General features: G+C 46.9%; 2 protein-coding genes across 4 annotated transcripts in view; one reads left to right on the plus strand and one right to left on the minus strand.

Annotated features, from left to right (window-relative positions):
• Nucleotides 1-16,588, plus strand: part of MPIG6B (megakaryocyte and platelet inhibitory receptor G6b) — a 158,935-nt gene that overhangs the window by 131,344 nt on the left and 11,003 nt on the right. The window lies entirely within an intron of this gene.
• Nucleotides 840-13,797, minus strand: LOC310837909 (TNF receptor-associated factor 1-like). 3 transcript variants are annotated; one of them, XM_083725139.1, is made up of 6 exons: nt 13,727-13,797; nt 7,995-8,061; nt 7,015-7,302; nt 5,218-5,395; nt 3,013-3,161; nt 840-1,539 (listed from the first exon to the last, which is right to left on the minus strand). In XM_083725139.1, the coding sequence occupies exons 1-6, from the start codon at nt 13,729-13,731 to the stop codon at nt 1,321-1,323; spliced, it is 906 nt and encodes a 301-aa protein (XP_083581265.1). In that variant the 5' UTR covers nt 13,732-13,797; the 3' UTR covers nt 840-1,320. The 3 variants fall into 3 exon arrangements, with proteins under 3 accessions (XP_083581265.1, XP_083581264.1, XP_083581266.1); XM_083725138.1 differs by lacking the exon at nt 13,727-13,797 and adding an exon at nt 9,317-9,647; XM_083725140.1 differs by lacking the exon at nt 13,727-13,797 and adding an exon at nt 8,866-9,646.

Consider the following 16,588-nt stretch of genomic DNA (forward strand, 5'->3'; position numbering starts at 1 on the left):
CTTTTCGCGGCTGGCAGCCGCCATCTTCACTCAGTTCCGATGAAATCAAGTCTAAGCGTTGGGGCCTGTTCTTAGCGCAGTCGTGACTGCAGCACATCATTTACAGTCGTTGCGATCATTATTATGATCATTATCCCATTGCCTGTCACACAAATGTGTTCCAGAGCAATTACGAATTTAGGAAGATACAAATAATGGCGAAACGCATCAAAGCCAGTGGGAAAACGAAAACAAAAAAAACCCCTACAAATGCTCACCCATCCATACTTATAAAAAGCACAAATCCTACCCACCATAGTACAAGGGAAGTAGACCTCATATCTCAATACTTTAATGGCCAAAGGTTCTGGGTGCCTACAAACAAGACTGATGGTGCTACGCTGTGCTTCTGGGGAGACCATAGTGTATTGTGGTCTTTTCAGGTAACTTGACAACCTCCCTGATCTTGCAGTCCTAAGAAGGCAAGGGAGAAGAAAACAACAACCTTGAAGGCCTATCAGACCACTGGCAGGGCACAACACCAGCTTGGTGGGTCGCTGGTTTCAGGTACAGCAGGCGGAAAACCAACAGGTGCAGTCTTGGCATGGTGCCACAGGGAGGGGGAAAGCTTTACCTGTTGAGATACTAGAATTAAGGCAGAAACACTTTTTTTTTAAGTTCACACCTTTCATCCGTGCCGTAACAGCCTGGATTTTACACGAAAGCACTACACAGCTCTTGGAATAAATTACTAAGTTTATAGAACCTGCCATGTTTTGTGGCACTGTACTATACGAAATCAGCCCTGAGTGCTCACTGGAAGGACAGATCCTGAAGCTGAGACTCCAATACTTTGGCCACCTCCTGAGAAGAGAAGACTCCCTGGAAAAGACCCTGATGCTGGGAAAGATGGAGGGCACAAGGAGAAGGGGACGACAGAGGATGAGATGGTTGGACAGTGTTCTCGAAGCTACCTGCATGAGTTTGACCAAACTGCGGGAGGCAGTGGAAGACAGGAGTGCCTGGCGTGCTCTGGTCCATGGGGTCACGAAGAGTTGGACATGACTAAACAACAACAACAATGTTCTGGGTGCTGAATTTACTTTCTTCTTCTTCGGATAGCACGGAGCGCTCGCTGCCCTGTCTTGCTAGCGTTTTGGGGGGACAAGGGAAGCTTCCAAAGGTTTCCTTTTTTTCCTTTTCCAGTCGCACCCCATTTGAGAAGAGACTGTGGAGAATGCAGCAAAGGTTCCCTTTGGGCAGAGTTCCCTTTGGAAACTTGCCACCTCGGCCTCTCGGAGCAGCAGCCATATGGTAGGAAGGGTGAAAGTTGCTCGAAGTCTAAGCCTTTGTGTCTATCACAGCTTGAATGGCTAATGTGTCGTTATGGATATAGGTAGCCCCCGGGGCGTGGAGCAAGTTCAAGGGGCAAAACTCAGGCAGGCCGCTGGCCACGTTGGCTTCGCTTGTGGGGCGCTGGAAGGAAGACGAGGTCTCCAAGGGGCGGAAGGAGGTGGAGATGTGGCGCTTGTTGACTTGATCTAGGAGAGTGAAGGTGACCTGGGGGAAAAAAAAGAGGGCAAAAGAAGGCATGTCTCTCAATTGCAAATCTCAAATCAATTGTAACCATCACAGCTTCTGAGTGGCCTTTCATACGTTGTTGGCAGTGTTAGATATATATGAGCTTATTGCCAAATGGAACTTTAAACCACAACGGCATATCTAGGCACCATCTTCCATGGAGTTTTTTTTATTATTATTTTCATTTTTATACCGCTTTATATTTTAAAGGGGGGGGGGGGAATCTCAAAGCGGTTTGCAAAAACTCAAAACATCAAGTGGAACAATCCATAATAAAACCAATTGCAGCTTCAAGGGAAATATTTCAGATCCTGCTCTAAAAACGCAGCAACATTAGAAAAGAAACAATTATTTGATGTGCTATAAACATGCAACACCAGATGGCGGCAGAGAGCAGGAGATTTTTAATACACTTTTTTCCATAGGGTTTTTGTTTTGTTTTGTTTTGTTGTTTTGTTCTGTTCTGTTTTGCTATAGCAATCTAATTCCCAGCTTATTTATAGTGCCCCCCCACGCCTGTGTGTAGATCCACCTTTGGTGACATTTTGCTTTCCCCATATTTATTTACCGACTTCATTGATATAGCTGCCCCGTAGCAGAAGAACTCTGGGAAGCCAGTGAGGTGTAGTGGTTAGAGTGTTGGACTAGGACTTAGCAGATCAGGGCTCAAGTCCCCACTTGGTTGGGAAGCTCACTTAACCTGCCTTGCAGGATTGTTGTAGAGATTAACTGAGATGAACCATTGGAGAGAGTTGGAGAGAGAAAGTGGGAAATGAACCCAGTAAATAAGCCCTTCTGCTTACCTACTTAAGAAAGCTGGAGGCCAGCCCAAATGGAAATGTCGGTCGCCATCCTGGCTTCCCGAGATCTCCACGTGGTCATAGCACCAGTCGCAAAACACACCTGGCTAATTTCTAACACTGGTTGTTGGACTCCAACTCCCCTCAGCTCCAGCTAGTCAGGGATGATGGGAACTGGAGTCTAGCAATGCTTGGAAGGTTACAGGCTCCACAACGCTGCCTTATGGCTCTTATTCGACTCTATACCCCCAGCGGGACAGTGTCCCAGAGGGACGCGGGTGGCGCTGTGGGTTAAACCACAGAGCCTAGGACTTGCCGATCAGAAGGTCAGCGGTTCGAATTGACGCGACGGGGTGAGCTCCCGTTACTCGGTCCCTGCTCCTGCCAACCTAGCAGTTCGAAAGCACCTCAAAGTGCAAGTAGATAAATAGGTACCGCTCCAGCGGGAAGGTAAACGGCATTTCCGTGTGTAGCTCTGGTTCGCCAGAAGCGGCTTAGTCATGCTGGCCACATGACCCGGAAGCTGTATGCTGGCTCCCTCGGCCAATAAAGCGAGATGAGCGCCGCAACCCCAAAGTTGGCCATGACTGGACCTAATGGTCAGGGGTCCCTTTACTTTACCTATATACCCCCAGCACAAAAGCCCCCGTACCTTGTGCCGGAAAGGCCACTTGAGATGGAAGTCATGTTCTCCTCTCATCAGAACGAGGAAAAGCGAGAGGTGGGTGCCTGCTCCTGCCCCATCTCCATTCAGGAACAGCTTGAGACAGAGCTTGTAACCGTAGCGGCTGGTGTAAAACACTTGGGGGCAAAAGGGAAGGAAACAGGTGGGGTCAGAAAGGTGGGTCTGTCATTGAAAGTCTACTCAATATTGATCCAGATCACATTCCAATGTGTATACAGTGGTACCTCGGGTTACATACGCTTCAGGTTACAGACTCTGCTAACCCAGAAATAGTGCTTCAGGTTAAGAACTTTGCTTCAGGATAAGAACAGAAATTGTGCTCCAGTGGCGTGGCGGCAGCAGGAGGCCCCATTAGCTAAAGTGGTGCTTCAGGTTAAGCACAGTTTCAGGTTAAGAACAGATCTCCAGAACCAATTAAGTACTTAACCCGAGGTACCACTATAGTTGGCAGAGTAAAAACTGAAACACGTTGCAGGATTCCCCCAAAATACAGTGGGACCTCTGGATGCGAACGGGATCCGTTCTGGAGCCCCGTTCATATCCTGAAGCGAACACAACCCGCATCTGTGGGTCTGTGTGGGTCGCGATTCACCGCTTCTGCGCATGCGTGTGACATCATCTTGAGTGTCTGCGCATGCATGAGCAGCGACACCCGGAAGTAACGCGTTCCGTTACTTCCGGGTTGCTGCGGGACGCAACCCGTAAATGCTCAACCTGAAGCAACTTCAACCCAAGGTAGGACTGTAGACCAGAGGCAATTAAATTTCATCCAGCAGAGCTTTACTGAAGGCAAATGAGCATAATGGTCACAAATCCGAAACATTCAGGATTGGCACTGCCCATAATAATAATAAGAAGAATAAGAAGAAGAGTTTGGATTTGATATCCCGCTTTATCACTACCCTAAGGAGTCTCAAAGCGGCTAATATTCTCCTTTCTCTTCCTCCCCCACAAGAAACACTCTGTGAGGTGAGTGGGGCTGAGAGACGTCAGAAAAGTGTGACTGGCCCAGCAGCTGCATGTGGAGGAGCAGGGAAGCGAACCCGGTTCTCCAGATTACGAGTCTACCGCTCTTAACCACTACACCATGCTGGCTCCCAGTTGAAATCCAGTTGCAGCAGACTTAACTTAAACTTGCAATCTAAACCTTAACACTAAGCATGCTGCATGCTATGTATGGAACACCATACCAGAAGGAAGAGAGAGAGAGAGAGAGAGAAAGAAAGAGAAAGTGAAAGTGAAAGCCAGGCTCCTTCTGGCCTATTTTTATAGTCAGCATGACCTTGACAGAAGGGGTAGCAGAACCTGTTTAGGCCAGCTGTACTCAGCTTCTCTGAAAGAATAACTCGAAACATCAAGAGCCTTCTGCTTGTTTCTTTCACACAGAGAAGCTTCCAGAACCCTCTTGAATTAAGTAGAATAGGAAAGATCTCTACACATCAGATCAATGCTTTCTGCACTAAGAATTGCAGACTGACAGGGTTATGGTACCCGAGTGGATAAAGTTGGTTTGTCCCAAGCTGGGCTTAGAGATGGAGAGGCACCATTGGTACTGACTCACGTCCCTTCCAAGTTGTATTTTAGAATGTTGTATTATTTTACTGTTGTTAGCCGCTCTGAGCCCGGCTTCGGCTGGGGATGGCAGGATATAAATAAATTATTATTATTATTATTATTATTATTATTATTATTATTATTATTAACATCAAGGCCATGTTCACACCACAGTCATGGCTTCCCCCATAGGATTCTGGGAGCTGTCGTTTGTTAAGGGTCCTGGGTGTTGTTGGGGAACCCCTATTCTCCTCCCAGAGATACAGTTCCCAGAGTGGTTTAAGAAGAAGAGGAGTTTGGATTTGATATCCCGCTTTATCACTACCTGAAGGAGTGTCAAAGCGGCTCACATTCTCCTTTCCCTTCCTCCCCCACAACAAACACTCTGTGAGGTGAGTGGGGCTGAGAGACTTCAGAGAAGTGGGACTGGCCCAAGGTCACCCAGCAGCTGCATGTGGAGGAGCAGGGAAGCGAACCCAGTTCACCAGATTACGAGACTATCACTCTTAACCTCTACACCACAGTTTAAGAGCTGGCCCCTCTTCACAGGGAACGTTCTTACAAAACCAGAACCCCCCTTTGTGTTTCTTTCCTCTTTGCGCTTTCAGGTCAACTCACTGGGGGAATACAGGGCAGGCCTGTTTCCTGTTTGCACCTCCTGCAGTCTGAGTCCCATCTCGGGGACTTTCCAAAAGAAACACCCATCGTACGTGGTTTGCTCCAAGACTTGGAGGCGGGATGCTAAGTTGCTGATCATCACATCCTTCAGGGTCAAGAGGGAGTCTTGTTGTTGAACCTGGAAGGAAATGAATGGAGAGCTGTCAAGAAGCTGCCGTCCATTTGAGTGTGAGGTGAACAGAACATAAAGCAAAAATGCTCATAGGGACATGAGAGGAGCTGCCTCAGACCATCTTAGTATTGTCCCAAACTTGGGTCTCCAGCTGTTTTTGGACTGCAGTTCCCATCATCCCTAGCTAGCAGGACCAGTGGTCAGGGATGATGGGAGTTGTAGTCCAAAAGCAGCTGCATGGCAGCAGTTCTCCAGCCCTAACTAGATTTGGTGGGCAAAATTTGTGCTCTGTCACTGAGCCCAAGGCTCTTCCTCAAAGTCTTTTGCATCGAATTATTCATACCTTCAGTAACAGAGGAATGGGGGAAACTGCCTAATGCAGTTATATCATTGTTTCATCTGGACCAGTGTTTTGCAAAATAATAATAATAATAATAATAATAATAATAATAATAATAATGGCCCTGCGCTGCTCTATAAATTTCTGGAAACCGGACATTTAAATAGCAGGATAGGAGTGTTTGCAAAAGGACTTCAAAGCACAGCGTCACCTGGTACCACTAAGGTGCCAGGTGATTGACAGGTGGGCAGCCCCACCCACCTGTCAAATTGACCCTCCAGGCCTGGGAAGATAAGGCTCCTCAGCCTGCTGATGTAGCGGAGCTGCTTTGAGTGTTCCAGTAGTGCCCTTATAAATGCTAAGGAATAAAACCCTACACAAATCTGGAATGGAGTCCCTAAGGCGGTTGAATATGCACCTTGTACGTCTCCTGGCAACTCCTGCAGCCAAGCTGGGGCCAAAACTCTTGCTTTTCTTTCCTTTGGAACACATCAGCGAGGCTGAGAGCGGGGATTTGTCACCTGGCCAGTCCAGGACCTCTGTATGCACTGCCCAGGTTTGCGTTCCGAAAAGGTCACTTTGCTAACGCAGCTGTTTGCCTTCACCCCCGGAGACGCACTCCATTGTCTCCTAAGACAGATGGATCCCAACAAATGCTAAATAACAATGGATGTACCGTGCTATATTAGAAGCAAAAAACCTTGTTTTGATGAATTGGAAGAGCCTCAAAAAGATTCCATTGAGCACACGGATTGGTAACATGGACAGATTAGCTACATAGAACGAATTGCATGTTGATGCAAATTAAGACTGGATAAATATGAAGAAATCCGGAAGGGATATTTAAGCGATAAGGCGGATAGTGGTGGGAAGTGGGGTGGGGGTGGGGGAGAGAGGTGGGAAAATATTGTTAAAAAGGTGTAGTCATATGTATATCAATGTATTCAAATCTGAAATGTCAAATTGTGTTATTAGTATTATGGTGGTTTTTGTTGTATGTGTCTTTTGCGGTTGTTGTTTGTATTGAAAAAATGATTAAATAAATTTAAAACAAAACAAAAAAAATGCTAAATAGCATTGCAGAAGGTCTGTTGTGGGGGCAGGTGCATCCTTCCAGATATGGCCAGATATCCAGTTTGCACCAGCATAGCCAGTGGTCAGGGAACAGGGGAGTCATAGCCCAAGAAAATCTGCAGCCCCATAGGCTCCCCTTTCCTACTCCAGTGTTTCCTGAGAGTGAATCCTAGTCTTTCCAAGCTGTGGTCTGCATGAGGCTGTCTCCTACCTTCTCCTCCAGGTAAAGGATCCTGGCCATGGCTTCTCCGAGGGCATTTGCAGGGGCCTCCTCTCTCCTGCCCAGCTCCCGACTCAAAACCGAGACGATGTTCTCTAAGGTCTTCTGCCGTGTTTCCAGCTCTCCCAGTTTCTGCTTGCACGGAAGGTCGGACTTTAGCCTCTCCCACAACTTGTCCAGACCCGATAACTGCTGCAAAGCCTCGAGCAGGTGAGAGTGCTGGGACGCCATGGTTCCACCTAATTGTTCATCGGGAGCCTGCTGATATCGAAGGCTAACCTGCAGGAGAGCATCGCCCATTGTCATTTTGTTGTTTTTTTAAAGTATTTTTATTAAGCAATTTCAGCATAACAAAATATCAATCCACATAATCAGTCACATCATTCCCCCCCCCCACCAAGGACTTCTCTCAGCCCCCCTCTCTGATTTCTTTGCACATATTGTTCTCTGCATATTATAAAATTGTACATATCCTTGCCTTATCTGTCCTGTGTTCAACTTAAATTTGTGGGTGTTTATTCAAAACCTGCCAAGGAGTTCAAATCATTTTGTTGTCTTTTTAAGTAATTTGTAAAAAGTTCCCATTCTTCCTTGAAGTCACTGTTGTCCTTTTCACACAGTTTATATGTCAATTTGACCAATTCTGCATAACTCATCAATTTTTTTTGCCACTGTTCTTTCGTTGGGATTTCCTCATTCTTCCATCCTTGTGTTAACAAGACTCTTGCCGCTGTTGTAAATAAGTTCTTTATTTTTCTTGGGCTGGTCACACTTCTCTGAAGTCTCTCAGCCTCACTCACCTCAGAGTGTTTGTTGTGGGGGAGGAAGGGAAAGGAGAATGTTAGCCACTTTGAGACTCCTTAGGGTAGTGATAAAGTGGGATATCAAATCAAAACTCCTCCTCTTCTTCTTCTACCTACCTACCTACCTACCTACCTACCTACCTACCTACCTATCTCCTTAAGACCCACCATGTCAAAATGGGTGAGGAGCTCAATTCCTTTCTCCTTCAGGCATTCAGGTGAGGACATTTCACAGCTAAAAGGCAAGAAAGTAAAAAAAAGATAGGTCAAGACCACTCCTGCCAACTCAGGCCTACATAGTCCAATATCCTGCTTCCAGTGGCGTAGCGTGGGTTGTCAGCACCCGGGGCAAGGCAAGTAATTTGCGCCCCCTAATGCGTGGATTTGCGCCCCCTAACCCTAACCCCCAGATGTTGCGCCTGGTGTGGCCGGCCCCCCTGCACCCCCCACGCTACGCCACTGCCTGCTTCTCACAGTGGCCAACCTGATACTTTGAGCAAGACAGGAAGAAAATGCCCGTCTCTTATAATCTGACAGTATGGTGCCTCCGAGGCTCCACTTAGCTCTCGTGTCCATTGGCCAGGCCTGGCCTGCATCAGCAACTGGTGCAGTGGCGGCAGGGACAGCCCAAGACATTTTGTCACCTGAGGTGAACCAAAAAATGGCGTCCCACCTCTCTGCCAGGGAAGAAGGGGACAACCTCCCCTTCCCTCAATGGAGTTAGGCTCCAGTCTTTTTCCTGGTTTGAAACTTGCCAGACCTGTAGTATGTTCCCATCAATATCATGGGTCACCACCTCTCTACTACCCGTGTTGCCAGTTGGTATCCTTCCAGGGCTCTTGGAAGTTACTTCCATTGTTATGTTTGTTCCAGAACTGGTTCGAGGTTTCCTTCTCAGATATAGACTGGGGCTTTGCCTTGATTGTTCCTACTTTGCCGTTCTCTTTACTGACCCTTGAGCTGGATATGTTTAAACCCTAGAAGTCTTCCAAGCTAAACCCCTAGCACAGCTACAATACGGGGCTCAGATTTGGACTACCTTAGCACTTTGGAAGCTATTCAATCAAAGTTTCTAAGGCAGATTTTTTTCTGTACCACCATGCGTCCCAAACGCATCATTGTGACTGGAGGCAAGTCTCCCTTCAGTAGAAGTACGGACTTGGCAAAGAACTCTTAACTTCTGGCGCCACCTAAACGCAAATCCCCCCGGTTTACTTTCCCTAGTATTTCAAGACTCCCATAAAAGTGCCTGGCTTAAAACCGTCTATCAAAAACTCTTGTGGCCTATCCCCACAACACCTACTCACTATGGGCCCTACTAAAGCAAACAGTCTAACCCGTCAATGTCTAAAAGATACTGAGCATCAGAACAACCTGTCCACTATAAAGAAATTCTGCCCTTGGTATGTTCATTTTCCACCTCTCCGTTCTGATTCTCTGGCCCCATATCTACACAAACTTATTGTCCCAAAATACAGATGTGCTTTTACACTTGCAGGACTGGATGTTTTGCCATCTGCGTTACTTGAGGGTCGTTTCCAAAAGATCCCGCCTGAGAAACGTCTTTGCCCCTGTGGAGATGGTAGCACCGAAACAGCGGCACACATCCTCCTGTCTTGTACTCTCTACAAAGACCTGAAGGACAAGATCATCACCCCACTCATACTAACCATCCCAGGGCGCTCAACCACTGCCACAATGTCCTTTTCTTCTATCAGATCAAAATGAGCAGATAACAGCAAAGGTTGCTAGGTTCGTAGCTGGGGCAATCAGAATAAGGGCCACTAACTGACGGCTGATTCAGGACTTTACATTCTGCTCTTATATCAAATTTCCTTTTCTGCGCACACTCTAATGTTTTACTGTTGCTATGGCCATTGGCTAATGCGAATAAAGATCTATCAATAGATCTGCCGGCCGTGTTGCCAGATTCCTTGCCGTTCAGCCGCTGCCAGAGGTTTTTAACTGCCACAAGCGCAGTATAGGGTAGATCCTCTGCAAATGATTACAGCCATTTTGCATCCCCTCCCTGGCTCCCACTATTGTGCCTGGGAGCCCCGCTTTGGGTTCCCCCTTGTTTTTAGTTACTCAGGCTGCAGTTCAAGCATTCTGGGTTTCCCCCAACATTCCTGCCAGTCATGCGAGGAGATCACAGTTTCTCCCCCCAGATGCAGCCAACGTTTATTCCACTCAGCTTTGTCACCAGATGACATCAGGTGTCGGGGATTTTTTTCCCTGTGGTCAGCGGGGAGAGAGCCCCAGGGGAACCCCACTTCTGAGATGTGCAGGGGAGGGGAAGCCGTGGGTGGCTGGATGGATGGAGGCAGTGGCAAAACGTAATTCCCCAGCTTTCAGGAAGAAGGAAAAACCTCATGTAAGCTGAGAATGGCACAGACATTTTCCAGAGTGGGAAGGGGGAGAGTCGCTCGGACCACGTTTACGACCATAAATTTAAAGCGCTGTGATGCCACTTCTATTAATTATTATTATTATTATTATTATTATTATTATTATTATTATTATTATTATTATTTCTTATACCATCCTATACCCGTAGGTCAAAGTTACAATATACGAAGCACAAAATACACAAACAAAATAACAAAAGCACAAAATGCATAATCAAAATAATAAAAGCACAAAATACAAGGTGAGTCTTTTAAAAGAAGTCCCGTGGAACATGTGTACTGTGTATCCATGGGGCGTCTTTTAATAATCGGAATAATCCAAGCACAATCAAAATAATCCAAACAATTAACCTACAGTGGTACCTCGGGTTAAGAACTTAATTTGTTCTGGAGGTTCGTAATTCGTTCTGGAGGTCTGTTCTTAACCTGAAACTGTTCTTAACCTGAGGTACTACTTTAGCTAATGAGGCCTCCCGCTGCCGCCGCATGATTTCTGTTCTCATCCTGAGGTAAAGTTCTTAACCTGAGGTACTATTTCTTAGTTAGCGGAGTCTGTAACCTGAAGCGTCTGTTACAGGTTACCCAGAAATAGTACCTCGGGTTAAGAACTTTACCTCAGGATGAGAACAGAAACCCACAGCAGCAGCGGGTGGCCCCATTAGCTAAAGTGGTACCTCAGGTTAAGAACAGTTTCAGGTTAAGAATGGACCTCCAGAACGAATTAAGTTCTTAACCCGACGTACCACTGTACCTGTAAATTCTGGCTTAGATGTGGATATTTTAGGAGGAAAGGAGAGTGAAGGGCATAACTGCAGGTGCTCCAAGGCTTTTTTTCTTTTGCACATTTATGTCCTGCCTTTATCCATCATAAGATTCGAGGCTGTATGCATGAGTTTCCCAGGCAGTCTCCCCATCCAGGCTCTGACCGGACACAAACCCCTTTAAGCTTCAGGGAGGCAGCTGTCACCAGCGCTGCTGGTGTAGTGGTATCATGCAAGATTCCCATTCTTGCGACCCGGGTTCGATTCCCGGGCGGCGCACAAAGCATTTTTCATTGTTTTTTTTTTTGGGGGGGGGGGTTGGGGACAACGACTAAGCAAGGTAGCTGTCATTGTGGGTCCTCAAACCATTCTCCCTCTTTATCCCACAGCTGAGCCATGCCACTGAAGGCAGACTCTTGGGCCTTTGAGGGGCAGTAGGTGACTGGTAGGCAGCCCTGTTTAGGGAAGCTTTTAATATTTAATGCTGTACTGTTTTTAACATTTGATTGGGAGCCGCCCAGAGTGGCTGGGGAAACTCAGCCAGATGGGTGGGGTATAAATAAATTATTATTAGTAGTAGTAGTATTAGTAGTAGTAGTAGTAGTAGTAGTAGTAGTAGATCATCTCCTTTGCATGCAGGTTCTATTCCTGAAATCTGCCACAGGCAGCTCAGTTGGCTGGAACATGGCACTCATAATGCCAAGGTTGAAGGTTTGATCCTCATAGGGGAAAGTCGTACATTTATCATATTTTTTACCTTGTTTTTAATACTCTGTTCGGAGCCGCTCAGAGTGGCTGGGGAAACCCAGCCAGATGGGCGGAGTATAAATAATTTATTATTATTATTATTATTATTATTATTCCTGCCTTGCAGGGGGTAGGACTAGATGATCCTCAGGGTTGATTCCAACTCTACAATTCTGCGATTCTATGTCCCAGTAGGGCTGGGAGAGACTGCTGCTCAAAACCCCAGAGAACCACTAATACAGTGGTACCTTGGGTTAAGAACTTAATTCGTTCTGGAGGTCCGTTCTTAACCTGAAACTGTTCTTAACCTGAGGTACCACTTTAGCTAATGGGGCCACCCGCTGCCGCCACGCGATTTCTGTTCTCATCCTGAAGCAAAGTTCTTAACCCGAGGTACTATTTCTAGGTTAGCGGAGTCTGTAACCTGAAGCGTCTGTAACCTGAAGGTACCGCTGTACAGCAGAAAATGCTGAGTTGATGGACCAGTTGCCCAGGCTTCCCTAAGACACAGGCAGCTCAAAACTCCTGCCTTCCCCACCCCGCTTTCCATCACAAACATAAGAACACTGGATCAGGCCAAAGACCCCTTTGCTCCAGCATCCTTCTTCTCACAGTGGCCAACCAGATAAAATAAGAGAATCATAGAATTGCTGGGTTTGAAGGGACCCCAGGGGTCATCTAGTAACCAGGATATTATAGCAAACTTTTTCAGCAGGGGGCCGGTCCACCGTCCCTCAGACCTTGTGGGGGGCCGGACTATATTTTGGAAAAAATATATGAATGAATTCCTATGCCTCGCAAATAACCCAGAGGTGCATTTTAAATAAAAGGACACATTCTACTCATGGAAAAACACGCTGATTCCCGGACCGTCCATGGGCCGGATTTAGAAGGCGATTGGGCCGGATCCGGGCCCCGGGCCTTAGTTTGCCTACCCATGATCTAGTCCAACCCCCTGCAGTGCAGAAATCTTTTTCCTAACACGGGGCTCAAACCCAAAACCCAGAGATTAAGAGCCTCTTGTTCTACCGGCTGAGCTATCTGGGAAAACCTGCAAGCAGGATTCAAGCAGAAGAGCCTTCTCTCTCGCCATGGTTTCCAGCAGAAGCCTGACTGCCACCGAGCATGAAGACAGAGCATTGGCCATTGTGGCTATTAGCCACGGATAGACGTATCCTCCATGAATTCACCCAGTCTTCTTTTAAAGCCGTCCAAATTGGCAGCCATTGCTGCTTCTTGTGGCAGTGAGTTCCATAGTTCCGACTATGTGACCCATGGAAAAAGCACTTTCTTTTATCTGCCCCGAATCTTCGAACCTTCAGCCTCATTGGATGTTCACGAGGCCTAGCGTCGGGAGAGAGGGAGGGGAAAAAAACTCTCTATGCTTACACAATGCTAGAAACCTCTACAGCGGTTCTCAACCTGGGGGTCCCCAGATGTTGTTGGACTACAACTCCCATCATCCCTGAGCTCTGGCCTTGCTAGCTAGGGGTGATGGGAGTTGTAGTTCTTTTTTAAAGAAAAATTTAAATTTCTAATTCACAGATAATTCCTTTTCCCATCACCACCCACCACCCCTCACCCCACTTTTGCGTTAGACTTCCAATCTACTCCACTGCAATTTCTTTCCACTTCTATTACTTTCTTTCACACACCTTTAACCTAATTTCATGCTTCTTTTCCTGTTACACATTGTTATCCGTCTTATTTAGTATTTCAGTATTTAAAACGGAACTTGTTTATTCTAATAGGAGTTCTGAGTTCCGGAAGGTGTTTAAAGGATACTTGCAAAACCATATTGAAAAATCGGGAGTTGTAGTTCAAGAACATCTGGGGACCCACAGGTTGAGAAAGGCTGCTAGCATGTCACCTGCAGTTTGCCTTTTCTCTTGACTGAAAAGTCACCCCTGCTGAAATCCATCCACCCTCCAGCCCTGAAAAAGATGTTGTATGTCGCCTTCCCCTCCTGCCACCAACCATGTACCTCATTGTCTTCCTGGGTCTTGCAGATGCCCGTCTTTCTTTCTGAAGCTTTCTGGCTTCCCATCTGAAAGCAGGACGAAGTTTTTCCTCTCCCTTGGATGTACCCAAGCAGAGTGGGCAGGGAAAGCTGATTGGTTGGCCGCGGAGGCTGTCACAGCCGCTGGGTGGGGGAATCCCAGAGCCGGGGAGGAAATCCAAGGTAAGTCATCATGCAAAATCAAAATCAGAACTGAAAACAAAGAGGGCTTTCGATTTAACTTGCTCAGCCAGCTTCAGAAGGGTGGTAAGTAACTCGTTGGGGGAAAGCCACATGCGTTGCATGCCGAATTGCAGAATCACAGAGTTGGAAGGGACCTCGCAAGGTCATCCATTCCAACCCCCTGCAACCAACGCATAATAATAATAATAATAATAATAATAATAATAATAATAATATATTTCCCCAGCCACTCTGGGTGGCTTTCAACAGAATATTAAAATACAATAGTCTATTAAACATTAAAAGCTTCCCTAAACAGGGCTGCCTCCAGATGTCTTCTAAAAGTCAGGTAGTTGTTTTTCTCTTTGACATCTGGTGGGAAGGTGTTCCACAGGGCGGGTGCCACTACCGAGAAGGCCCTCTTCCTGGTTCCCTGTAACCTAACTTCTCGCAGTGAGGGAACCGCCAGAAGGCCCTCAGCACTGGACCTCAGTGTCCGGGCAGAATGATGGGGGTGGAGACGCTCCTTCAGATATACTGGACCGAGGCCATTTAGGGCTTTAAAGGTCAGCACCAACACTTTGAACTGTGCTCGGAAACATACTGGGAGCCAGTGTAGGTCTTTCAAGACCAGTTTATGTGGTCTTGGTGGTCTTGGTGGCCGCTTCCGGTCACCAGTCTAGCTTCCGCATTCTGGATTAGTAGTTTCCAGGTCACCTTCAAAGCTAGTCCCATGTAGAGCGCATTGCAGTAGTCCAAGCGAGAGATAACCAGAGCATGCATCACTCTGGTGAAACAGTCCGCGGGCAGGTAGGGTCTCAGCCGGCGTACCAGATGGAGCTGGTAAACAGCTGCCCTGGACACAGAACTGACCTGTGCCTCCATGGACAACTGTGAGTCCAGAATGACTCCCAGGCTGCGCACCTGGTCCTTCAGGGGCACAGTTACCCCATTCAGGACCGGGGAGTCCTCCACACCAGCCCACCTCCTGTCCCCCCCAAAACTGCTCCTTTTCCCAAGAGCACGTATAGAGTCCTTATGTAGGTTCTCTATTGGTCGGAGAAAATAACAGAGGCTAACCAGAGAATATTGAGAAGCAAAGCAGCTAGTAAGCCTGATCTTTATTAAAGCTGTTGCAACAGGGTCTCAACCCCCACGCAGGAGGGAGGGGGAACCCAGAACATTGGTGTGCAAGCTCTTATACAGACTTTTGAAATTGCCCACCCTGTAGCCCAAGACCACCCCCTGAAACAGCATACATACATCACAGAAGGAGGTGGTCAATAGCAGAGGAGGCTGTCTACAGCAGAAATTCTGTCTGCCAGATACATTATAATGGTCACTGATTGCACTTTCTGGGCAGTCTGGCCATTCTTTCGTGATGGTAAATACTCAGTTCCTATATTGATAGTGTGCTCAGCTTAACAAATACTTGCCAGACTGTATTAGAAAAGGGAGGTGTAAGCCCTCAGTTGGCAACCTTAAGTTTACTCACCCCCTCACCTGCCTGGGCCAGCTGTGAACCGGGTAAAATATAAATATCTCCAGGATCAAGAAGGAGGAAGGTGGGGAAAGTCCCTCAGGTCAGCAAAGCAGAAGCAGCAAGTGAGAAAAGGAAGCTTCGGTGGTAAATTTCAGGTGATCTCTCGTCCCCCATCTGTTGCCACGTTTGCTGTCATCATTGTATGACCTACTTGTCGACCAGAGGGACTCCCCGCCACAGGACAACTGCAAATTTCCAGGCCCTGCTGAAACACACATGCCTACGTTCTGTGTTGAGCTGGGGGACGGAGAGGAAACTCTCAACCACATGGAAAGAAAATCTTAAAGGGAGTCAAGAAACCCCCCATTGTGGTCAGCGATGAGTTACTTGTGGGCGGAAGGTGAACTTCTAGAGGAGATGCTGTAACCAGACAGCCTGAGCCCCTGATTCCTAAGCATCTAATAACAGCAAAACGAAGGGAGATTTTCCTCCCTCGAAAGCAGTGCTTCTTAACATGTTTTGGGTCATGGACTCCTTTGAGAATCTGGTGAAAGCTATGGACACACACACACACTGCATATAGATACTGTGATAAGAATTTTAAAGTCTTCTTGTTGTTGTTGTTTAGTCATTTACTCGTGTCCGACTCTTCGTGACCCCATGGACCAGAGCACGCCAGGCACTCCTGTCTTCCACTGCCTCCCGCAGTTTGGTCAGACTCATGTTTGTAGCTTCGAGAACACTGTCCCACCATCTCATCCTCTGTCGCCCCCTTCTCCTTGTGCCCTCCATCTTTCCCAACATCAGGGTCTTTTCCAGGGAGTCTTCTCTTCTCATGAAGTGGCCAAAGTACTGGAGCCTCAGCTTCAGTATCTGTCCTTCTATTGAGCACTCAGGGCTGATTTCCTTAAGAATGGAGATGTTTGATCTTGCAGTCCATGGGACTCTCAAGAGTCTCCTCCAGCACCATAATTCAATGTTGTGTGTGATGTTCTATTGTGCTTTTAATTCTGTTGGGAGCTGCCCAGAGTGGCTGGCTGGGGTATAAATTATTATTATTATTATTATTATTATTATTATTATTATTATTACAGTTATCTTAAAACATTTTTAAACAAACACACCCAGCCACTATCACGGAAAACTTAAGAGGACATACAACTCAGGAAGCTGGATAGGAA

The sequence above is a fragment of the Podarcis gaigeae genome (assembly GCF_964106915.1).
Source record: "Podarcis gaigeae genome assembly, chromosome: 2".
Classification (NCBI taxonomy): Eukaryota; Metazoa; Chordata; class Lepidosauria; order Squamata; family Lacertidae; genus Podarcis; species Podarcis gaigeae.